This window comes from Ceratotherium simum, chromosome 22 (assembly GCF_057802395.1).
Source record: "Ceratotherium simum simum isolate JZ-2026a chromosome 22, ASM5780239v1, whole genome shotgun sequence".
Classification (NCBI taxonomy): Eukaryota; Metazoa; Chordata; class Mammalia; order Perissodactyla; family Rhinocerotidae; genus Ceratotherium; species Ceratotherium simum.
The window spans coordinates 49732805-49756513 of record NC_141921.1 but is presented as its reverse complement, the minus strand read 5'-3'; the positions used below and the strand labels follow the sequence as shown (position 1 = coordinate 49756513).

The following is a 23709-nucleotide window of genomic DNA, read 5'->3' as shown; positions in this document are numbered from 1 at the left end:
CCAGCAGATGCAAACCAGGAATATTGGGAGTGACCCGCACAGAAACAGGAGGGTAGCAGAGGCAGGAGACGCTCTAGGGCCCCAAGATGAACCGGTCACAACCACTGGCCACCCAACCTGACCGTGCAGTTCCCATGATGAGAGAAGGGAAACCCTTTTGGCTCGGGAAACATTGTTTTTATTTTCTGACAGAAGATGCTATCACATTTATTTTCAGGAATAAATTTTTTCTAGGACCAGTTTAAATGTTCATTCTAAAGCTCTGTGTCAAGGAATACTGGGGACAAGGTGGCAGAGATGGTTTGCAAAAGGCACACCTGCCGCTGGAAGGGAGTATCCACTGCCAGGCAGATACAAACAGCACGTCCTCTGGAGTCCCCGCCACCCCTGCGCCACGCGGCCGAGCCTCCCGCAACCGCCGACCTCTCCTGGAGCCTCTCCCTCCCCGGTCTGGACGGTTTTCTGTCGGACGGGCTGGGCCAACATAAGGGAGGGCTGCGGAGGGCTCCGACGTGAGAGCACCCACAGAGAGACTCACTGCTTTCCAGTCTTTCCACAAAATAAAGTTACCTCAAAATACACAAAAAGCAGATGCTGGTAGGTCTGCAGTGAGGGGGTGCCCAGGGCCGCCTTCTGGAGGAGACTTGGTGCCGAGAGTGGAGATCCGAGGATGCTCCGTGGCCTCACTTTGGGGGAAGAAATCAAAAGATGGAGGAATCCCGCCAGCCCTACCTGGACCAGGACATTTCACATGTCCTGGCCGTGACAATGTGTCATCATGGAATCAAGAGAGTGGTGATAAGTGCTGGTGGCCCAGCCAAGGGAACCGTGGAAAAGAAGAGGGTGTGAGGAACCCCACAGAAGCCTCCAGCAAAGGATCGGAGTACACGCTCCCTGACAGCTGTGACGGCTGGCGGGGGATGAGGCTCACCTCTCAGTTATTTTTGTTGTTAAGAGGGCTGACATCCAGCAGGATGGCTATTTTCAAAAAAACAGAAAATAGGAAGTGTCGGCAAGGAGATGGAAATCGGAACCCTGGTGAGCTGTTGGCGGGAATGTAAAATGGTGCAGCCACTGTGGAAAACGGTATGGCGGTTCCTCAAAAATTAAAAATAGAATTACCATATGACCCAGCAATTCCACTTCTGGGCATATGCAAAAGAATTGAAAGCAGGGTCTTAAAGACATATTTGCACACCCATGTTCACAGCAGCGTTATTCACAAGAACTAAAACCTGGAAGCAACCCAAGTCCATCAAAGGATGAATGGATAAGCAAAATGCCGTCCATCCACACAATGGAATACTATTCAGCCTTAAACAGGAAGGAAATTCTGACACACGCCAGAACATGGATGAACCTTGAGGACATTATGCTGAGTGAAATAAGACAGACACAAAAGAACAAATATTATTTGATTTCACTTATATGAGTTCCCTAGAGGGGTGAAATTCATAGAGACAGAAAGTGGAACAGTGGGTGCCAGGGGCTGGGGGAGCAGGGTGGGGAGTGAGTGTTCACTGGGGACAGAGTTTCAGTTTGGGAAGATGAGGAAGTTCTGGAGATGGAGGGTGGTAATGGTTGCACAACAACGGGAATGCGCTTAACACCACTGAACCATACACTTAATGATTAAAATGGTAAATTTTAGGTTATGTGTTTTTACAATAAAATTTTTCATTTTAAAAGGAGGGCTAAATATTTCCCTTGCTAAAGCACAGGGAACTGTGCCTCCTGGGGGCCATGCCTCAGGTGTAGCGCCCAACTGGGGGCTCCGTGTTTCCCAGGTGACCCTTCACACCCAGAGGTCGGGCGGAGGAGGCATCCTCACACGGAGAGGCCGGCGCTGAGACCCGAGAGCAGAAGACAAATCCACACACTGAGCCCCTGAGAGCGCCGCCCGCAAGACCCTCCGCCTGGCTCATTGACCAGGCCAGGGACAGACAGGATTGTTTTTCTCGCACAAACGGCTGTGTGGAGTGTCTCCGGCTGCTCTGAAGTTCACGGTCTGCAGCAGTGAGCGTGCGCTGTCTGAGGTCATCCCGTGGGCGCGGTCCTGATCCCAAGACGACCCCCCAACCCCCGAGGCTGCTCCCTCCCCACGCCTGGGCCAGCTGGCTGCACAGCCAGAAACAGCTTCACCACTGCTCCTCTGGGCCTCGCCCCTCTCTGTTCACCCTGTCCACAGCTGTCTAGAAGCTGTCTTTTTATTTTTTTTGCTGAGGAAGACTGTCCCTAAGCCAACATCTGTGCCAGTCTTCCTCTATTTTGTATGGGGGATGCCGCCACAACATGGCTGACAAGTGGTGTAGGTCTGTGCCTGGGATTCGAACCCACGAACCTGGGCTGCTGAAGCAGAGTGCGCCGAACTTAACCACTATGCCATGGGGCCGGCCCAACAAATCACTTTTAAAAGGTAGCTAGAGGGATGGAGGTCAGCAACTGACTCCAGCGCTGGCCCACCCTCCTGGACCCTTGTGCCAGATTCGGGTCTTCTGGTCCCCATCTGTGACTGCAGGTGAGAGCGGAAGCTTCAGTCCATGCCATTGCTTGCTGACCGGTCCTGAGTGCCTGGGACAGAGGCCTGGGGCTGCCCACATGGGACACTGCATGGGCAGTGCTCCAGCCGGGCCACCCACACGACCGAGGGACGGTGTGTGCAGGCCGTGCTCAGGGCTCTGGGTGGTATCAGCCCGAGATGAGACCAGCTGAGGTCGTCAGAGCGTCCGAGGTCCCCTGAGCACAAGAGGCCCCGTGGGGTCAGGATGTCGCTGAGCAACAACAACTGCAGTGGACAGTGTTTGAAGCCCGGGAGACGTGACATGCGAGACCAGGCTCCTGCTCCAGGAGGAGCATCCACTCAGCTGAGGCGCCTAATGTGGACGAAACTGCCGCCTCCCTTGCAGGCCTCCAGGCTGGGCCCGCGTGGCCTGGGACCCCGAGGGGGCGGCTGTCCAGGCTTTCTGATGAAGTGGTCGGCTGTGGGGGGTGCAGCCCGGGGCGTTTCCCCCTCTGAAATCCAGCCGCCAATCGACGGTCAACTTGGAGCAAAGCGTCTCCAGCTCCCAAGCAGGAGAAGCCCCGTGCCAGGCGGGCGGTCCTGTCGGCAGGGCTAGGCTGCCCCCTGGTGGAGCGCGGTGGGCATCCAAGTCAGCCTGGCGTGCGGAGTGCCGTCCCTGGCCTGTCCCTTCTCGGCTGAGCCACGATTTGCAGGGGAGGCCTGGGTGGGGCCCAACAGTGCCCAGACCGCTGATGGGCACTGACCCAGTCAGTGGGCAGCCATGGCCCTGTGGTGAGACCCTGGAGGCGGCCAGTGGCCGAGGGACAGGACAATCCTGGGGTGGGGCCGTACTGGGGAACATAGAGCTCCCTCTGCCAGCCCCGCCCCCGGCTCTCCTGCACTGACCCCAGAGTCTCCCGGCCCAAGGCCAGAACTGGGTTCAGGCCATGCCACTCTGCGGCTCCCGGGTTGGGAGGCCTCTGTGCTTCGGTTTCCTCATCTATAAAATGGGAAAGAGGGCACTTCCTTCGGAGGTGTTGAGAGACCTGGCGAGTCAACATGTGAGGAGGTGAGGATGGTGCCGGCACCCGGGACGTGAGACCCAGTACCACAGCAAACGATCCTTCTGTGCGCTCTAGAAACTTGACCCCTGGACACCATGGGGTGACTCCGGCGTGGCAGGGTGGGTGCAGGGAGGAGCAAGACTTCGCCCAGGACCCCCGCGTTGCTCTGGGGGGTTGAGGCGAATGAGTGGCAGCTGCTGTGGCTGCCCCGACGGCTGGTCCCACAGGGATGGATGATGTGCCCTCGGGGAGAAGGGACGCAGCTTCTGCTGGGTCACACAGCGTTTCCCAACAGGCTCAGGTGCAAAGTGCCGACTGCGCTAGCCCAGGCTGGCAGGGCGGCTGCAACGCACGCGGACTGAGGACACTGCCTGTGGCCAATGGCCTTGCCCAAGGCTGCGGTCGCAGGAGTGGCCTGGCTGGTGGGTTCACCCATGCAGAGCTCAGTCTCACCAGCAGGGAAGGCAACGCGCGGGGTTTCCTGCGTCCTGGGCCCCACATCTAAGCACGGCTGTCGGGGAGCCTCCCAGGCCCCCACCCCCAGCCGCTCCATCTCAATAAGGGCCCTGTGCCAGTTACCAGTTCATCGCCTCTCAGCCCCAAATCCACCCTTCTTCGCCCGGCTTTGTGCTGCTGAGCGGCACTGGTAAGGTTTCCATCTGTGGCTGGTGTGATGCTGGGCTCTGCCAGCAGAGGGCAGAGCAGGGCCCTGCGGGGGACAGGCCTCCCCAGGGTCCAGGTGTGTCCACTCCTTACTCCTAGGGCTTGGGCGGCGGGGGACCCAGTGATGTTGTCTCTGCATCCGGGGCGGCTTCCCGCAGACCAGCCCCGGCAGCTGGCGCCTGGGACACTCCTGCCCCTAGCACAGCCCCCACACCCTGCCTGTCTCTGCGGGGTCTGACTTGGAGGGCTGGGCTTGCCCTGTCCAGGGCCCAGCCTTTCCCCATCTTCGCTCTAACTTGGATGTGAGAAACCTGGCGAGGATGTGAATTCAGCTGACACCATAATTCTGCAACCCCCACAATTACATCCCGTTTCAGCCCTGTGAACGTGAGAAAGGAGGTGTCCTCTCGGGCTGCTGTGGGGTCTCTGCTTCTCTGGCTGTGACCTGAGCGGAGAGTTCAGAGACCTGAGCTTGTTGTCTCCTCCCTGCACGTGCTCCAGGAACTCAGGAGAGCCGCCCCACAGCCGTGCCTGCAGCTGTCACCACTGCCCTAACAGCCGTGTGCAGCCATGCGTGGGTTCCCAAGGCCCTTGACTCAGCCAGCAAGTCACAACCAACCACGGTGACAGCCCCATCAGCCCCACTCCTGAAGCCACTGCTGCCACGGATTCACGTTTCCAAGGAGCTCGGCCCCCAGCCAGGCCCAGGGACCCACCAAGCCAATTCCTGAATCCCACCTGTGGACGTGTCCCCGGGGCCACTTTTGCATTTGCTATTTCCACACTTCTGCTTTTACCCCCTGCAGTGGCTCACTGCCCTCCACCAGTCGATCATGGTCACATTAAGTTAGTGGGGTGGTTTCTGTTTCCCAACTGGATTCTGGTGCAGGCACCACATCTGTCCCTCTGACGCTCAGGCCACCAATCCAGGAGTCGTCTTCACTTCTCCTCCTGCCTTCGCCTCGACATCCAATCCGTCAGCAAGTCCGGTGTCTTTACCTCCAAACCACCCCGAATCTGCCCTCTGCACCCCACGCAGGCCATCATCACCTCTCCTGCAGGACCCTTGGAATAGGGACCAGAGGGACCCTTCAACACAGATATCAGACCTCCTTCCTCCCAGCACTTGCGTGAGCTCAGAGGGAGACTGCAACCCTACCACAGCTCCAGGGCCTGCGCGACGGCCGCCTGCCCCTCCCACACCCTGCTGCGGCCAGCGGACGGGTTCCTGCCTTAGGGCCTCGCCCCTTCTCTTCCCACTGTCCATAACAACCTGCCCTTTGATCTTCAAGCGGCGGCTCCTTCTCGTCACTCACATCTCAGCTCACACTCAACTCTTTGGTGGCCCACGGTCTCTGCAGGGCCGACGGTGCTGCCTGTCCACTCCTCGTGGGCTCGTGCGAGTCGCCACTGACCGGGCACAGGAGCGACGTGTCGACAGGACACACGTCTGTGGCTCCTGCTCAGTTTGCTCCTGGCCAGGCACACAGGCCCGCGTCCAGGAAAAAAAGAATGATGGCTTCTGGGGGCCTGGAAAGCTCTTCCCACAAGCCTGCATCTCTCCCACCCACCTTGTAGCACCTGAAACCCCACCCTCCACCTCCCAAGACGCAACACCTGCCGTGATGAGGGGGTAAGCGGGGCTTGGAGCCTCGCTCACACAGAGAGGAGAGGGGCAGTCACGCCTGCTTCCCCATGTGGTCACGGGTGCACCTGGACTCAGGGCATCTCTCATCAAAAAGCTTCACCGGGTGGGCGTGGGCATCCTCAAAGGAGTGAGAAACATCACCTCATTCCCACAAAGTGACAGCATCGGGTCATGAGGGCATTTCAGGAACCAGACTGGACGAAAAGGTATTAGCCAGGGCCCCTAACCTCTTCACGCCTTTGTCTTCTCATCAGTAAAATGGAAACAGTCGCAGTCCCAACCTCGCAGGGTCATGAAGAGCAGCATCTGAGCTGCACCCTGAGAATGCCCCGGGACAGAGCAGACACCCCAGAGGGGCTCCCGCGAGCCTGGGGTCCCGGCAGGTTCCCAGGTACCTGGTAGGTGGAGCCGTCGGCGCGGCAGAGCACCCCGTGCCCCTGACGCTGGTCCCGGACCCAGTCGCCGTCATACTTGTCACCATTCCTGAGGGACAAACACAGAGGCTGCTCTCAGGCCGGGGGAGAGCCAGGTGGCAGCGCTGACTCAGACCGGCTCCTCCGACCGGGGCTCAGCACGCGCCACCGGGACCAAGGCAAAAATAGGCCCTGAACAGATGGCCGTGAGCTCCTGCCTTGCCAGGGCCCAGCCGCGGAGGGGCAGGAGGCCTTGGCACTCGGCAGGGGTGCGATGACAGGAGCCCGGTCCTGACGTGGACACGGCCACCAGCCTCCGCTTGCTGGGCCCCCAGGTGTGCAGGATTTGACAACGGAGAAGAGAACAGAGAAGAGGGGAGGCGGGCCCGCAAATTCCAATGGCAGGACTTTGCATGAGAAACTGCCCCAGGGGTTGACGAGGCAGGCTTAGGGTGTCCAGCACTGCGCCTGAGAGAAAGCCTTTGTGCCCACAACCCTGCCACCACCCGCTTTCCCAATTGCCGCCTTCTCTACTAAGTACACGAATAACCAATTTCAGTAACTAAAGGAGAAAGTACAGAATCACACCAAAACCACACACCCTACTGTGATGACCAGGCACAGGCAGGCAAGGAGCAGATGTCGGGGGGCGAGGGGTGGCTGTGGGGTGGGTGAGGCTGGCATACTCACTGACACTCACAGAAAGACCATGTGCCCCCGGCCGTGCCGCTTGTTGTTGTGGAACGCCCCCTGGTACACTTGTCCGTCCTGGTCCACCAGACACCCGTGTCCTAGTGAAGGATCCAAGAGCCGAGCGTCACCTCGTGTCCCTGTTGGGCAGACCCTGCTCCCATGAAGGGGTTTGCGGGCCCTCCCAAGAGGAGGAGCGTGGTGTGGTTGGGAGAGGCCGGGGTCAGCGCCCCCCAGAAGCCAGGCTGTCCTTCCAGGCCGGCTGCACAGGGTCCCTCGGCACCGTCCAGCGCTGCCCAGGACGAGAATGGCAAACTTGATTTGGGACAGCGCCGGCAGTCGCAATGCCAGTGGAAGTGGCTCCCGGGTCCAGCTGTCAAAGGTCCTGAGTGAGGGTGGGAGGGGGGCATTTAAGGGGTCCCCTAGACCCCAACATTTGAGACTGAAGTGCTCTGCTGTCTGGCTGGGACAGCGCTGCTGTGCAGTCAGAATCTGTTTGCAGGCGTGAGTAAGTTCACAGTGAGTACGGCTGTGCTGGGCCTCGAATGATCTACCCAAAGGGCTTTGGTCTGAAAGGCCAGGGGACACGCTCATGAGGATGAGGCTTCGCTAAGCTCTGGTGTTTTCAGGTTTTGGACAATTTGGCAGAGCGAGCGTATTTCTACTTCCCATGTAAGCAGACATCGGAAGCACAGAAGGAAGTTGCGTCCACGATCAGATTTGTGGTGACCGCTCTCTGGTTTCTTGGTGGCAGCTGCTCTCCCAGGAACAGTGAGCGCTCTGGTCTTCCGGCCAAGGTAACTGCCCGCCTGCTCCTCCCCTCCCGGTGCGCCTGCCCCGCCCTCCTGGGGCAGAGTCCCTCCCCCCGCCCCGCTCAGGAATGTGGCCTTTGTCCGGCAGAACGTGGAGGAAGTGACTGAGCTGAGGCCTCAAGAGGACCTGCAGCTTCTCGTCCCTTGGGAGACCCCAGGCCGAGGGTGAGGACGCTGGGGACCGCCAGCCTGGTTGAGGCAATGACAGCAGCCACATGGGTGACCCTAAGAGAGGCCAGAAGACCTGCCCAGCCCAGCCCAGGCCAGACTGCTGACCCCCAGGATCGTGAGCAAATAATAAAGTGGCGGTTGTTTGGAGCCGACAGGTTTCGGGTGGCTTGTCATGCAGCGGTGGCTCACTGATGCACGACCACGTCCCACGCCCAGCCCCACACACACTCAACCGCTCAGACTCTCCCCGCCTTCCCCACCCCCAGAGTCAGGCAGGCTGGGGCCGTGGTTCCTGCACCCGAGTGGATGTGAGGCTCCCTGGTCAAGCGCAGACTGAGCCCATCCAGACCCCCTGAATCGGAAACTCGGGGAGGGGTGCTGATGTCCAGGTTCCCCACAAAGCATCCCGCCCTGCACAGCCCCCGGCACGCAGCCACACTCAGCGAGTTCCTGTGGACACAGACCTTCTCTCATGCCATGGGAGAGCTCCCCTTTGTAACGTCCGCCAGCTTTGTACTGCATGATGCCATGTCCTTGAGGCTCTCCCAGAACAAACTGGCCCCAGTAGGTGTTCCCTGGTGCGGACAAGGAGGAGGGGGAAACAGCGTCCAGGGTTAGAACTGTTGCCTGAGCCTCGCAGGACCAATTAGTTCCCGCCCGTTCCCTGACCGATGGTGGCAGCAGGTGCCCCTTCAGATGAGGGTGTCTCTCTATCTTCTTACTTACTCTGGTTAATGAGAGAAAACATGATTAGGTGGTCTGGTCCTGCCCTCCAGGGTCCTGCAGGGGCGTGCAATTCCCTTCCGCAGCCATGTAGGTGCAGCCTCCTGCCTATGGTGGCCCTCACCGTGGGCATCCACGTGCCCGAGGGCAAAGGCCTCTCGGGGTCAGAGTCTGTGGGGTGAGCCTTCTCTCCACTAAGAACCGACTATCATGCTTGCCCATGAGGGTCTGGGGTCTGGAGACAGCCCCTGGCTACGCTGGGGGCAGCACTGTGGTCGCCCTGCCCAGGCTGGCACACTGTGGTTACGGGATACCTCAGGGAAACTGGGGATCCCTAAGTTACAGATAGAAGTGCCTTTTGCATCCAGAAGGGAGGGACCAACTTACGCCAGAGACAGTTTATGAGAAAGAAAGGACACCCGTCACCTGTCTCCAGAGCTAACCTGACGAGGCCCAGTGCCGGCAGCCTTCTCCCATGATCTCTCCATCCACAAACTGGCCTTCGTAATAACTTCCGTCTTTAAACACCAGCTTCCCATGACCTGGTAAAAGAAATCGTGATGTGAAGTCAGATAGCGGTCGGGAGTGACCGCTGGCGCCCGTGCGTGGCAGGGCTCATTTCTTAGAGAGAAGAGCTGGGCTTCAAAGCTCTTAGGCCTCTGTGTTTGGCTCCATCTCTCGTCCAACATTTGCTCTCTGTGAACTCACCCGTGTACATACTTATCAATAAAAATGTTCTTGAAACATGACTGAGCTTCCTGCTGCTCAGCCAGAGTAACTGCAGAGCCATCAAAGGTGCAGAGAAGACCCCACCCCCCAATCTGCTCAGAGGGACACTACGGTCACCTCATCTCCGTCAGCGCAGGAGCAGAAAGAGAGAGTCTGTGGGTGCAGGGTGACACCGAGAATACATTTCACAAAGGAGGAACCACTCTGTCCAGGCCAGGCTCTGACAGGAGTCTCAGAAAGGAGCCTTCACGCCTGGGCTGGAGGACCAGAAACAGAGATTTCAGCCCAAAATTGAGAAACATCTATGTGGCAAAAACACTATAACAAAAGTCAAAAGGTTAAAAATGTAGAAAATATTGGTAGCCAACAGATACAAAAAGGGCTCGTATGAGAAAATACCAAAAGACCAATCCTCCAGCAGAAAAGCAGGCAGAGGCTATGAGCAGGCAGCAACCCCAGGCAGAGATAAAACTGTGTGAGCATAAACTTTGGAAAATCTGGACCCACCCCTGGGGACCCCGGGTGACAATCACTTGATACGTCTCTCCACTGCTACTACGGTTTTCTACAAAAATAGGGAGTCCCTTCATCATCAGAAATAAACCATTAAGGCAGTTTCCACTTTGGCAAAGACGAACTAAAACTCCAGGGAGTTTTGCCAAGTTGCAGCTTCCCTGCAGACGGTGCCCCAAGGCCCAGGAGAAGGCAGCACACTGAGGGGCCTCCCAGGACACCAGGGTGGCCTGTCCAGCAAGCTCCAGCAATGCAGGAAGTGGCCTTTCATTGGCCCGAGTGAGCGTGAGGGCCCAGTGCCGCTGGCACCAGTGCCACCCGCCCGCCCAAGCTCCCCGAGGAAACAGTCTGTCAGCTGCCAGGTGGCGGCTGCAGGAAGAGGCCACAGATGTCTCTTACCGTGTTTCTTCCCTCCTTTCCATTCTCCTTCATATCTAAAGAAAGAGTTCGGGTATATGTAGACACCGTAACCTGAATATTGAAAAGAAGATGCACAGGTGAGCATGTCACACAGAGACCTGGCTGACAAGCACCAAGCACTCAGGAGGGGCGGGCTCGGGCAGTGAGGGAGAGCATGCAGCCCCCGGGGCCTCTCATGGTCTCTGAGTGCTTCATCTCCAGTGAACTCCCCAACACTGCTGCCCAAAGGTTCAGTTTAGGAGTCAGGACTTTTCCTGTTTACCGTCCATCCATCCACTCATTCATTCATCTATGCAACAAACACAAGGAGCACCGACTTGGTGCAGAGAGGCAGGCCCCATGTGAAGTGGGCTAGGATGAGTGAGTGCAGGGTCTTTGAGAGGTGGCGGGGTGGGGAGGGGTGGTGGGAGGGTCCAGAGGCTTCCTGGAGAGGGGAAATTTGAAGTGAGTTGAATTAGCCAGGGGAAGGTGAGGACACTCCAGGGTGTGGGTGGGGTGAGCCGGACCTGCCACTTCTCTGCGGGAACCCTCCAGTGGCCTCCTGTCCCCTCAGGACAAAATTCACACTTGCATTCAAGGTGGACATGCCCAGCTTCATCTCCTGCTCCTCAGCTGTTGGGCGCACTACCCTCCACTCCCCACACCCGCAGTTCCTGGAATGGGTAGGGTCTCCTCCCTCACCAGCCCCTCTGGTTTCAAGGCACAGCTTGAGGGGAGCGGTTCTAGGGAAGCGTGGGGGTTACCAGACCCCTGTCTCTGCCATAACCGAGGGTCAGCTTGTACCTGCAGGTACCGGTGTGGACTGAATTCACCCCGGTCCTGCTTCTTTTATTCTATGAACAGCTCCTATCAAATCTCCTTCCGAACCGCGCACCCAGGACGTCGGGAGGCGCGGTCCTGCGCCCGCCCTGACACCCGGGGCCGGGCTCGGGGTGCTCTCCGGCTCGGTCTCCAGGCCCGGCTGGTTCTGCTACTGTGGGCCAGGACCCCTGCCCATCCCGCAAGGCACCAGCACACACGGAGGCGCGCCCTTCCCAGGGTCGGGGGCAACGAGGGCTCCCGAGAGCCGACTTGGGGTCCGGGGAGGCGCGCGTGGGAGCCCCGCTGGGATCGGAGGCGCGGGTTCTGGCCCCGGCTCCGGGACTTGGACTTCCTAACGTGAAGATGCGGGGCCAAGGGCGCGCAGCGATCGCTGGAACCCTGCCTGCCTCCCTTCCATCCCGACGAAGGCCTGCCCGTGCCTGGCCCGGGGCTGCAGCCATTACCGTCCCGCGGCGGCCGGCCCGGCGCGTCCCGGCGCGGCAGGAGGGAGATCGGTCTCCCCTCGCTGGCGGCTGCCATCTTGCCGCTAGAGGTTTCCCTTAGCAACCAGCAAAGCCCTCCTCCATTGGGTTGCTGGTCGAGAGGGGGCGTGGCCGCGGCGGCCCCGTCCCTGGGCGACAACAATCTCTGGAGCGGAGCTATCCGGGCCCGGAGCCAGAGAACGCGACTGCGCCTGCGCGACACGGTGCATTTCCGCCGCTGACGTCCCGTCCGACGAGAGGAAAGCCCCACCAACGGCCGGGCGCCCGCACCGGAAGTGGAAATGGTTGGAGGCTCTCGGCCCCGCCCCGGCGGCCATCTTGGAGGCCCCGGAGGCGGCGCCGCGCAGGAGGGAGCGGAAGTGCTCGCTGCCCGTTCTCGGACCGAGCGAAGCGCCGGCGCGGCCGCCTTCCCGCGTCCTCCTTCCCGCGGCCCTCGGGAGACCGCGCTCGGCCGCAGCGGAGCCGCGAGGTGCGGCGGGCGGGGCTCCGGCCGGGGCGGCGGGCGGGCAGGGCGCCGGGATAGGCGGGGCCGGGCGGATTCCCGGGTCGCGGCAGTGACCGGCGGCCCGTCCTGGGGGTCTGCGCCCGCCCAGCGGTGTGTCCTCGCCCGTGGCGGGGCCGTCCGCGGGGTCGGGTCGGAGCGCCGTGGTGAAGGGTCGGGCCGCTCGGTAATGGTGCGGACCGAGGTGGGGCCGCGAACGCGGGCTCCCGCCGCCCGGGCCGCCCTCCTACACCTGCTCTGGGCTCCGGGCCGAGGCGGCCGGTTAGCCCCCGAGTTTTCCCGAGGCGCGTTCCCTCGGTTGGGTTGGTCTCTCCCTTGGTAGGACTCCCGTGAGTGCAGAGGTGCCCGCGGTCGGGCGCAGTGTGCCTAGCCAGGCGGGGACATCTGAGACGGTCCGGCGGGAGGAGGGAGGGGTCCGGCTGGGATGCGGCCTCCCAAGAAGGAGCGGATGAGGTCTAGCAGGGCAGGTCAGCCGAGGGAGCAGCACCAGAGCTTGGAAGTGTGTGGACGTGTGGAAGTGTGTGGTCGTGTGGAAGTGTGTGGACGTGTCTTGCGGGGACCCCGACGAATGAGGGGAGGGAGCTGAACAGAGAGTTAGTGGGACCAGACTGTCGATGAGCCGCGTGCGGAATCCTCCGTGGCGTGCTTACTATTTGAGGAGTGGTGACCACGTCCAGAAACGGTACAAGTAATGGCTCCGGAACTAGGCACATGGGGAGTTGTGCTACAGTTTCAGGCGTGATACTCATGGTCGCTGCTTGGAACGGTTTTATCTTGCTTTCTTTTGTTTTCTTTGTGACTGTGCATAAAGCAGTTAAATCGAACAGATAATTTACCGCGGCCTGCGACGTAACAGGCCCTCTTAGGCAGTAGGGCCCAGCAAGGGAGCAGACAAGTTTCCCTCTTCAAGGAGCTTGCATTCTAGTAGGAGGAAATAGAGAAAGAAACCAGAAAATGAGTGTTACACAAAATGAACACAGGGCCATGTGACCTAAGGGGCTGAGTGGTCAGTGTGACTGTCATGGAGGGCCGTTCTGAAGAGGTGGCCTTTAAACTGAGCAGAGGGAAGAGGACTGCAGACAGAACAGCTGGTGTGGGGCTGGCCCTAATTTGGGAACAGGTCTGACGTGTTTGAGGGAGGCTCCCAGGGCCAGGCCTGGTGCTGGGTGCTGACACGGCTGGCCTGGCCGTTAACTCCACACAGGAAGCCTGCGAGGAGGGCGCTGAGGTGCTGTTGCCCCCATTTCGCAGATTGGACTGAGGTGTGCTGAAATGGTTGCCCAGGTCATACCGCTAGAACGTGATAGAACTGGACCCTATAAGCAAGCTCTTTGACTCCAAAGTTCACATTCTTAATGTTATTTATTATTGACGGTGAGTTTAATCAAGATGTCGAGCTGTGTTTTAACATGTACGTTGTTTGTCGGATAATCAGAAATTGGCTAATGTGTTTTTGGAAGATTTCCACACTTTCAGTTGAGAGAAGGGGACGGTGTAAGCAGTCATTTTTTCTTAGAGGACATGCTTGAGAGGGATAGCCAGGTATTTTCTCTCTTATATTACTCTTATCGCCTCAGTTGAAGTAGAGGCATTTTAGTGGTAAACACTTTGGTGTTAAAAATGTAAAGTAAGGGAAAATATGTAAGGAACCATAGGATAAAGAATATGACTGATGTAGCTTTCTGCTGGCCTGGCTTTGGCCTAAACAGGGTGGCCGGCCATCCTAGGTAATGAGTTCTAATTTAGCGCATTTTAAAATATGGAATTCTCTCCAGTTGAATGTAAAAACGCACTTCCCAAGAAGACAGGGAGCCGTCATTCATCTGTTCAGTTCAGTCATGTGTCTCATTTACGCGTCTCCCATGAGAGCAAAGGGCAGCTCTTGGTCCCTTCTCTCCACTTCCTGGCACTCTGCCCCATCCACACGATGGCTCCAGGAAGTGGTGTCATAGAGTCACGGTTACACTTTTAATGCAAATTTGGTGTGTCGTGGTGGGACTGCTCAGATTATTTTCATCTCTAAGTCGTAACTGGAAAGTTTTACACTTGAGATCCAGGATCATGTCAGGAGCCTGCTGACTTCCATTTCAAAAAGAGGGCGTTCTGAGTGCTCGCAGCGAGGATGTGATTGAGAAGCGTGGTGTCGGGCCGCTGTGGGTTCGGGTTCCAGCCCTGCTGTGAACAGGCTGATGGACGGGGCAGCTTGAACTGTTGTGAGCCTGTTTGCTGTCTGAATGGGAAGGGCTGCTGTGTGAGCGATCACTGTTTGCTAGATGAGGAAACTGAGGCCGCGTGGCCACGCTGCTCATGGGCCTTGGAAACAAACTTGGAGCCAGACTCCCCTTCTTGTCCTGAGGTTGTGGTGGCGGCGTGCTCCGCTGGAGGGGCTGAGGTCAGCCGGTTCCGGCTGCTCAGGAGCACAGCTGCTCCTGACCTCAGGCAGGCAGCGTCAACTCTCTGAGACTCGATCCTCCTTTGTGAAGTAGGGGGAGGCTGCTGCTCTGCTTGGTTATCTGGTTCTCACAGGCTGACTCCTCAGGGGTCACAGCAGTATGTTGAAGTAGTCAGGAGCAGATAGGATTACCTTCACTTACAGATAAGGAACTGGGACACCGACAGTGGACCACCGGAGAATCGTAGGTGACATTTTTCTGTTCATGGAGTGGAGGACCTGGCCCTGAGAGGACCAGGAGATGCACAGCTGGCTGCTGGTGCCGTGGAGAGTAGCCTGGACAGAGACCAGGGCAGGTCCTAGAGAAGAGGGCGTGCTGAGGGGAGCCCGAGGAACGGACAGGAGGAGGTGCTGGAGGGAGGCGCGTCTGGGGTACCCGGGGGAGGCGTGGGTGCGGCGCCCGTGCTGTGGACAGGACTGCATCGTCAGCGGGCAGTTCCTGGGGACCAGCAGGAGGAGTGTGACCCAGGTAATATTAGCAGAAGCGAAAGTCCACCCAGTGCTGCTTTGCATGTCACGTGCCACCTGCTTTCCACTAAAGCATGGCACCGGCTTGTTCCTTTTTCTTGGACAACTCATGGTAAAGACACACAGAAGAAAGAAACGGTGTGGATGAAATATTGAATACCGAAAAAAGCTACTTGATAGTATTGACAGAAATAGGGCAAAGTGATCAAATGCTTGAATGCTTTTCATGGAAAATATTTTGTGTTTCTCTCAGTTACAGAATGTCTGAAGGGGACAGTGTTGGCGAGTCCGTCCACGGGAAGCCTTCTGTGGTATACAGATTTTTCACAAGACTCGGACAGGTTGGTTTTTCTGTAGATGAGTTGTGTAAATATTTGAACGGGAAACTGTTGACCCTGGGCCATTTTCCTGCGGGGCATAGGTGTGCCAGCGTTCCTGATGGAGAGTGGATGACACCTTGTCCCAGCCTCACATTTCCACTTTCAGAAACGTGAACGCGCACGTCTTTCTGTAGAGGGCCAGGTAGTAAGTGGTTTAGGCCTTGGGGGCCAAATATGGTGTCTGCCACATATTTTTTTTTCCAGGTTTTTTCCAACCACCTTTAAAAGTGTGAGAACCATTCTTAGCTCCCGGGCGGTACAGACTTGGTGGTGGCCCCTGCTCTGCTGTTGCTGTCCCCTCTCCCAGCCACCTGTGTCCACATCCACTTGGCTCCGGGGTCTGCACACCATCATTGGACCATACCGTGGGCCGTGAGGAGGCCTGCACTGGCCACCGGTGCCTGAATCTATATTCACACACTGTGTGTTTGAGTTTCAGTCTTAGAGGAAGAAGTCCAATTCAGTGAACAGTTGCATATACTGATGTCTTGGCTCAGAATCAAAAATGTATCAATTTTTAAAATTAAAAAATAGCATTTGAAGACCTTGATTATTGAAGCTGAGTGATGGGTATGTGTGGGCTCAATATTCCCTTTTATGAATGGTTGAAATTTTTCATGATTAAAATTTAAAAACTAAAATTAAACAATTTCAAAATTAAAATTAGACAACACACGTATGCGTATGTAATTACCTATACACAGATACACACACACGTGTATATGTGTAAAACTAAGGGTTCCTGCAGTGCCCTCTGCAGCTGCCTTGGTGCCCACCATGCGCAAGCTCCATGCAACCAGAGGTCAGGCTGTGGCCAGCCGGCCTGAGACCAAGGGCGGGGGCCAGCCAGGGGCTACTGGGCAGGGCTGGGACCTGCTCCGTTGGGGAGGGCTTTGGGACGGGACTTGTGGGCTGAGTCCCATATGTAGGACGGTGACTGGAAGGTGCGCACATTCTCCTCTCTCAGTCCAGTCTTCTCTTGGGTTGAAGTTAGGTCTCCCAGTCGTGACCCCTTTGGGCTAGTGCTATAGGATCCTCTGCTGTGAGAGATTGTTCTGTGATATTTTTGCTTAATGGATGCACTTGCCTCAGTGGGTTAATCGTAGTCACAGCTTTGGGCCAGCGCCTTAGGACCCGAAGCAGATGGTCTCAGGAAGTGTCCTGTGCAGTAGGAGTTGCACAGTCTTCGTAACACCGTGCACTGTCTTCCAGATCTATCAGTCCTGGCTAGACAAGTCCACACCGTACACAGCCGTGCGATGGGTGGTGACGCTGGGTCTGAGCTTCGTCTACATGATTCGAGTTTACCTGTTGCAGGTGGGTGTGGGCTGAGATGAGACACGGCTGTCTCCACGTTATCCGAATTGTGGTTTGTTGGGATGGGGTTTTTTCTGTCTCTGGATTAGGAGGGTTTATGGTGAAAGAAATGGTCTCTAATCATTGCTTTTCAGTTAAGCACCAAATGTAAGAAAAATTACAGAGACTGTCTTTTAAAATGAAATTGTTTACAGTTCACCCTAAGTGCGTCAGATTCTCTAGCTAGAGTTCCCAGGACAGTCTGGACGTCAGCCTCTCCTTCCTGCTCTCCACTGTCCTGGTCTGGATGGTGGACCCCCTGGCATCCTGTGACCGTGCCTCAGAACTCGCCACAATTACCGTCTGGACCAGCCACCTCGTTCCTTGGGTGCCGTGAGCGATGTTGGTGTCTGAGGGTTCAGCAGGTTGTTGAGTACGAGATGGAGGAACCGCAGGCGGTTTTGAAGGGCTTTTCTCCAGGTCAGCTGATGTCCTCCCAGACTTAACCTTTGGTGTCGCTTATTCTCTAGTGACCACATGGCTCCTAGATGCAAATTCTCTGTGGACCTTGCGAGGAAGTCACTGAATCTTTGCTTATGTCCAGAGGAAGGCAGGTTAGAGGCCTTGCCCAGAGTTGTTTCTCTGGAGCCGGGAATGCTGTTTCCTCATTTAAAGCAGGCACCTTCCTTCCAAATATCTCCCCAGATTAAGGAGGACAGGGGTCCATGGATGGACACGTTTATTTACTGGACACTGCAGTGCGTCCAGTGCTGTGGGAAGCTCTCACTTAAACTCAGTGTAGACACCTGTTCTTGGATGTTAGTACTTAGGCCATGTTCCTGCAGGTGACCCTAGTGAGGGTGCAGTGTGAGGCTGGGGTCACTCCTCTGTGTTGTAGCAGATTGGTCTGTACGGGTGTCTACAGTTAATGCTGAGTTTACTGCAATTGACTTTAGTTTCTGTTAAATTGGACTTGGTCCTTTCTCTAATGGAAAGAATGACCTAGAAACCTTGATTTAGGGAATTCAGGTGGGGGTGGGGGTACACAGGTTAGTTTACTGTGTTCTAAACCAAATTTATCCCTAATCGGGCATCTCTTCCCGGCCTTGCCCTGTGACATGAAGCTGTGTAAACATTAAACTATGTAACTTGTCACATCTACATTTTAGTTGTCTGACTTGAAAAATTTTAAGGCAGACAGATTTCATCTTGTTTGTATGAAAATTTTAGGATTTTAAAATTGATCACACAATGCAGCCTGGTTCTAATTGGATAAACTTGCTGCTTTTAAATGAATTTAGTTGCAAGAAAGTGTGTTGCACTTTCAACGACAAGTGTGTTGTATGTGTTGTAACTATTCCCGCTTTTTGGATCTCCTAAGGAAGGTCTGGCTCCAAAACACGTTTTTAACCTCATTCTTGATTTCCTGATTTTTTGTCCTGGATCTCTTCTGGGCATAGATCACTGACCCTCCTGACAAAGTGTGGTGATGGAGGTGCCTCCTAGAGGGAATGTGAGCCAGCACATCTGGAGTGATGTTCAGATCCTACGTTCTGGTTCAGGTGGCTCTTGCTTAAGGCAGGGCTTCTGGACCGGGTGTGCACACCACCGTCCCTCAGTGCCCGGGCCGCACCGTCTTGTGCGTAATGAGCCTCGTGCTGCCACGTGGGCATGTGGCTTTGAGAAGATCCTTTTCTGCTGCACTCCTGGGGGGGAGCTGGTGGCTTCAGGTGTTTTGTGCATCTGACTCCCTTGGAGAAGTTTGCTGTTTGGGCCCTGGCTTGTCCACTGTCAAGACCCGCAAAGTGATTGGAGATAAACTGTCACCATGCACGTCACTCTCCTTCTTTGTCACTTGTTATAGTCTTCATACTGTCAGTAAATTGTGTGTGATTTCCAGTTCATTTCCAGGTGGGAATTGGTGGCAGAGGCGGATGGTGGGAGTGTGCCGCTGACCGTGTGTCTCCTCTCTTCCAGGGCTGGTACATCGTCACCTACGCCTTGGGGATCTATCACCTAAATCTCTTCATAGCTTTCCTTTCTCCAAAAGTGGATCCTTCCTTAATGGAAGATTCAGGTAGAGTAGAGATTGTCCACTTTGGGGAGAATTGCAGTTTTTGTCTACTTCACAGGATTGCTCCATTTTCTCTAGAAACATTTGAAATCCAAACTTCTGAGACTGTTCTCTTGGGATTTAAAATGTGCCTAGAGCTTTGGTGATGAGGATAAATCTGTTTGTAGAATGACTCATTAAACCTTCTGGGGTCGGCCCCATAGCTTAGCGGTTAAGTGCGCACGCTCTGCTACTGCCGGCCCGGGGTTCGGATCCCGGGCGCGCACCGACACACCGCTTCTCTGGCCATGCTGAGGCGGTGTCCCACATACAGCAACTAGAAGGATGTACAGCTATGACGTACAACCATCTACTGGGCAAAAGATAGTTGGGGGGGAAAAAACAAAATAAAAAAATAAACCTTCTGAACAAGCATGTGAGGTCGGCGTTCCTTCTGTTCCCTCGTTTTGCAGATGAGGAAACTGAGGCACACAGGGTTCTGTAACTTGTTCAGGGTCACGCGGCAGATGAGTAGGAGCAGGGATGTGAACCTGGACTGTGTGACTCTGCCCTCAGACACGCTCCTTCCTACGCAGCCTGTCTTTGAGTAATCTCTAATCCCATTGGTCAGGTCCCTTCTCACGGGCAGCTCACTGTGTCTAACCCTGGCCGCTCATGGTTGGGCCCGGTGAGGGTGGTGCTTTCTGATTCCCCAGGGTGACAGATTGAAATATTCTTGGCTTCCGCTGCTCCTGGCCATACCTGGGCCAGGTGGGGAGGCCGCGTTTACGCCTGACTGGCCAGCCTGGGAGGGGGAGGAGAGGGAGGCGTGTGAGCAACCGTGAGTCACTCATTCCAGCACGTCTGTCGCACTGTTGCAAAAACCCGGATGCTGCTCCTTGCCGGTAGCATCCTCCTTGTCTCGCGAGGGACACAGTCTCTGAGTGCTGGATGGTTTCTTGAGACTTTTAAAATTGTGACCATAAGCCTATGATTTTTCTCTATGGAATATTTAATGAAAATATTAAAGGAAACACAACCCTTTCATTTAATGTTGCCATTTGGGGGCCATTAGAAAATAACTGAGGGGCCGGCCCGGTGGCACAAGCGGTTAAGTGTGCGCACTCCGCTGAGGCGGCCCAGGGTTCGCCAGTTCGGATCCCGGGTGCGCACTGACGCACTGCTTGGCAAGCCATGCTGTGGCGGCGTCCCTTATAAAGTGAAGAAAGATGGGCACGGATGTTAGCCCAGGGCTAGTCTTCCTCAGCAAAAAAAAAAAAAAAAAAAAGGATTGGCAGATGTTAGTACAGGGCTGATCTCCTCACAAAAAAAAAAAAATAACTGAGAGACCCTTTCTGTGGGCCTCCGTTTCTCTGTGCATGATTGGGGCTGGCGCCTGCCTGGTGGAGGAGGGGAGGGAGAGGTGGAGGGGCTGTCCCCACGAGCCCAGTCTCTCGAGTGCAGGTACAGCTCTGCACACGTCTTGTGTTCTGTAAACGTTCCTTCTTCGTGGTTTTCTTTGTGTGCCTTTGTGTCAGACTGTTGATGTGTTCCTGAAAATTGGTGTGTAGTTCAGTTTTTATGCAGTCATTCAAAATGTATACAAGTTTTTAAAAAGAAATTCTAATACGAATCTTCTAAAGCAATGAATTGATTTCTAAATCGGCTAGAGAGCCCCATTTTATCTTTGGTTAAATGATGTAAATCTTTATTTCATATTATAGGCATGCTAGTTCATAAGCTTTAGGGAAAAACTTAGAAATGTTGTGATAGAAATAAAAAGGTGAGACGTGTGCTTCATCCCAGATTGCTGCTCTGCCTTTCAGATGACGGTCCCTCGTTACCAACCAAACAGAATGAGGAGTTCCGGCCCTTCATTCGCAGGCTCCCAGAGTTTAAATTTTGGTGAGTTAATTCCTAAAGGTAGTTGAGAAGGATGCTTGTCCTCAAGTGTGGCTAATAAGACTGAGAATAGACGATCTTTGTTCTAATTAGCCAGCAACTTAGATTCTTAAAGAAATGAGAGTTTTGTGGTCTTTGTTTTTAACATTCATTCACCCAAAATGCGAGTGCTGTGCTCGCTGGGCACGGAGTTGGGTCACAGGGGCCCTCTGTAGGAGTGCCCACTGCCTAGTGGCTTCTCTTGGCTGCAAGTTAACACCAGCGCTCTTTGAAGCTAGCAAAAAAGAGGCTGCTTCCGGGACAGAGGGTCCCAGATGTGTCACAGACCTGGGCCTCAGGAGGGATGGGCTGCACGGCCAGTCTCTGCCTCCCTCCGTAGACTAGCTGGCCTTGGTGCTGCTCCACACACTGTGCCCCTTCCGGTCGCCGGCAGAGGTGGACCAGCTCTCTCCCGGCTCAGTTCTGGAGGGAGACTTGAGTGCAGGGTGGGGAGTGTCTGCACAGATGCAGGGCTAGGTCCCCTCCAGGGCAGCCACAGCCTCCAGGACGTCTGCTGCCGTTGGAAGTGCTGTGCTCTGGGACGGGGGTTGGCTTTTCCCCCAGCACTCCTAGAAGCGGTGACATATGTGTGATGTTGCGATGAGGACGAGTGTGACAGGTGGACAGGTGACCGCACACTGTCGGAGGAATGGGGGCTCTGTGACCTCGTCTGTCCTGCATTTGTTGGATCAAAACACTGAAGGGAGCAAGCCACCACACCTTTACTTGCCATCCCTGGTGCTTTGTGTGGGACTTGGTGGGCGCTCTGCCAGCCTGTGGAGTGGGTGTGAAGTGCTGGGGAGAAGGGGGCCCTGCCAGCCCTCCAAGGAGGTTGGCTTTTGTTCTCTAGGAAAGGGAGAGCTGCAGAGGACTTTAAGTAGGGCCGGGAGTCTGATAGGCTGGCCCTGAACAGGAGGGAGCAAGGGTGGCCCTGGGTCCAGACTCTGCCTGGGTGCTGCCTGATTCTCCTCAGAAGGCTGCTCAGCCACTAGGAGAACTGCTTGCTGGGCATGTGGGACTCGAGCGTGAGGCTCAGGGATGGGGGTTCACTGCAGACGAAGGCCCAGGCAGCAGACACGAGCCTTCACACCTACTGTGCATCTGAGTCGTCCCTGAGCTGCCGGCCTGAGTAGCATCAGCACCTCTTCACTGGCGCTTTATACTTCATGGGATTTTAGAATGCTTTGAGGTTTCAAGGGACTGAGAGAATGCTATATTTGTGGTTACATGTAGGACCGTCATATATAAAATACATGCAGTGCCATCACAGCTCCCTGGGTAGAGATGTACACTCTCCTCGTGGGCCCGAGGGCGCTGGGTGCCTGGTGCTGGCTGACCTTCTCTCCTTCCTTTAAGGCACGCAGCGACCAAGGGTATCCTTGTGGCCATGGTCTGTACCTTCTTTGAGGCGTTCAATGTCCCAGTGTTCTGGCCCATCTTGGTGATGTACTTCATCATGCTTTTCTGTATCACGATGAAGAGGCAAATAAAGGTAAACACTGAGACGGTGCTGCGCTGAGAGAGACCACAGTTACTGCCCTGTTACCGTGGCGCTGAGAGGAGAGCCACGCTCAGGTCTGGCATGGGGGCGATGCAGAGTCTGCCGTGTGTGCACATGGAGCCTCATGAAGCTCCGTGTGGGTCTGTGATGGGATACGGTGCCCCGCTCCCCACCAAGGTCCCCCAACACGAATCTGTCCCACAGTCCAGCTGTCAAGTGAGGGGGCCTGCAGCAGGCAGCTCTCTGGGGGCAGGGAGGGGAAGGCCCTCAGTTGTGCCCTCAGGTCTGCCGTGTCGTCTTCACTGGCACATCGTCCTGTGAGTTAGAGCCCAGGACCTGCCGGAGGATGACAGTGTGGTATGCCAACGTTACCCTAAAACTGGGCAGACATGACAGTGTAGCTTCATCCCCTTCCTCCCCCAGCGTCTGTCATCAGCAGGGACCCGGGCGCCTGCGGACCTAGGTCCTCAGCCCAGGATCTCTAGCCCTCTCTGCGTTCCAGGGGTCACAGAGCCTCTCCCAGACCCTTGGGGTTTCTGACAGAGCTTGGCCGGCTCAGCTGAGCTGGGGAGGTTTGCTGTGTCGACGAGGGGACTAGAGCTCGTTGGAGTCCGGGTTTCATTGCCTGATGCATAGAGAAGATAGGGATTCAGATTTGGAGAAAACGTGGCTCCTCGGGAAGCTGTTGTGAAATAACTTGAGTCTGTTTGTCCCCAGCACATGATCAAGTACCGGTACATCCCGTTCACACACGGCAAGAGGACGTACAAGGGGAAGGAGGACGCGGGCAAGACCTTCTCGAGTTAGATGCTGGGCTGGACCCGCCACGCGGAGTCCGAGGACGGTTTTGAGCCATTGTAACAATGCCTTCTTCACATAAAGTAGTTGGTTACGAGGGAATCCAATTTTCTTTTTAAAAAGGAGCTTCAGTGATTTGTAATGGAGATATCAGGTTCTTGAAGAAACTGGCATTTAAACCGAATTGCATTGATTTATTTTTCAGTGACGTTCACGTGTTCAAACGGATGGAATTCTAGTAAACCGCAGGCCGGGCAGACGCGGGCGGGAGCTTGGGGTGGGCGGGCAGGCATGGAGTGCACCGTGGAGCGAGCCCAGAACCGGGTTGCACCCCAGCTGCCGCCTTCCCGAGGACGCTGGTGGTCTCGCCCCTGCCTGAGGACGATGCTGGCCTGCTGCCTGTGCTTGAAGGAGCTCAGCACCTGAGGGCGGTTCCGGTGACTGGGTTCGAATGCCAGTTTCCTCATTTCATCTCACCAGAGATGTCTCAAGTTGGCCTCTATCATAATGACTCAAAACTCTGTTCTTAACTACCATGATTGCTTTTGAGGTCCTGGAATTATAAATATATATATTATATTTTGATTGTTTGAGATTATTTTGACACATTTCTTTGATACGTAGAGCCGTTTTGTTTTTGATTAATTGACATTTGTTCTCATGCAGCT

The 23709-nt window shown here is 55.7% G+C and overlaps 2 protein-coding genes across 2 annotated transcripts in view; one reads left to right on the top strand and one right to left on the bottom strand.

Annotated features, from left to right (window-relative positions):
* The window catches only part of MORN1 (MORN repeat containing 1), a 62118-nt gene extending 50424 nt beyond the window's left edge, over positions 1-11694 (bottom strand). The window contains exons 1-6 of the mRNA XM_087446977.1: positions 11612-11694; positions 10326-10397; positions 9128-9226; positions 8426-8536; positions 6989-7079; positions 6271-6358 (exon numbers count right to left, since the gene is read on the bottom strand). Coding sequence (XP_087303103.1) covers positions 6271-6358; positions 6989-7079; positions 8426-8536; positions 9128-9226; positions 10326-10397; positions 11612-11687 — 537 coding nt within the window. The 5' untranslated portion in view covers positions 11688-11694. The remainder of the gene's footprint in view (positions 1-6270; positions 6359-6988; positions 7080-8425; positions 8537-9127; positions 9227-10325; positions 10398-11611) is intronic.
* A 222-nt stretch (positions 11695-11916) lies between these two features.
* RER1 (retention in endoplasmic reticulum sorting receptor 1) lies at positions 11917-23634 on the top strand. Its single transcript, XM_004425503.3, has 7 exons — positions 11917-12119; positions 15326-15413; positions 16665-16769; positions 18726-18825; positions 20628-20706; positions 22099-22234; positions 22961-23634. Exons 1-7 carry the CDS (start codon positions 11932-11934, stop codon positions 23048-23050), a joined length of 786 nt encoding a protein of 261 aa, XP_004425560.2. The 5' UTR covers positions 11917-11931; the 3' UTR covers positions 23051-23634.
* Positions 23635-23709: the final 75 nt, after the last annotated feature.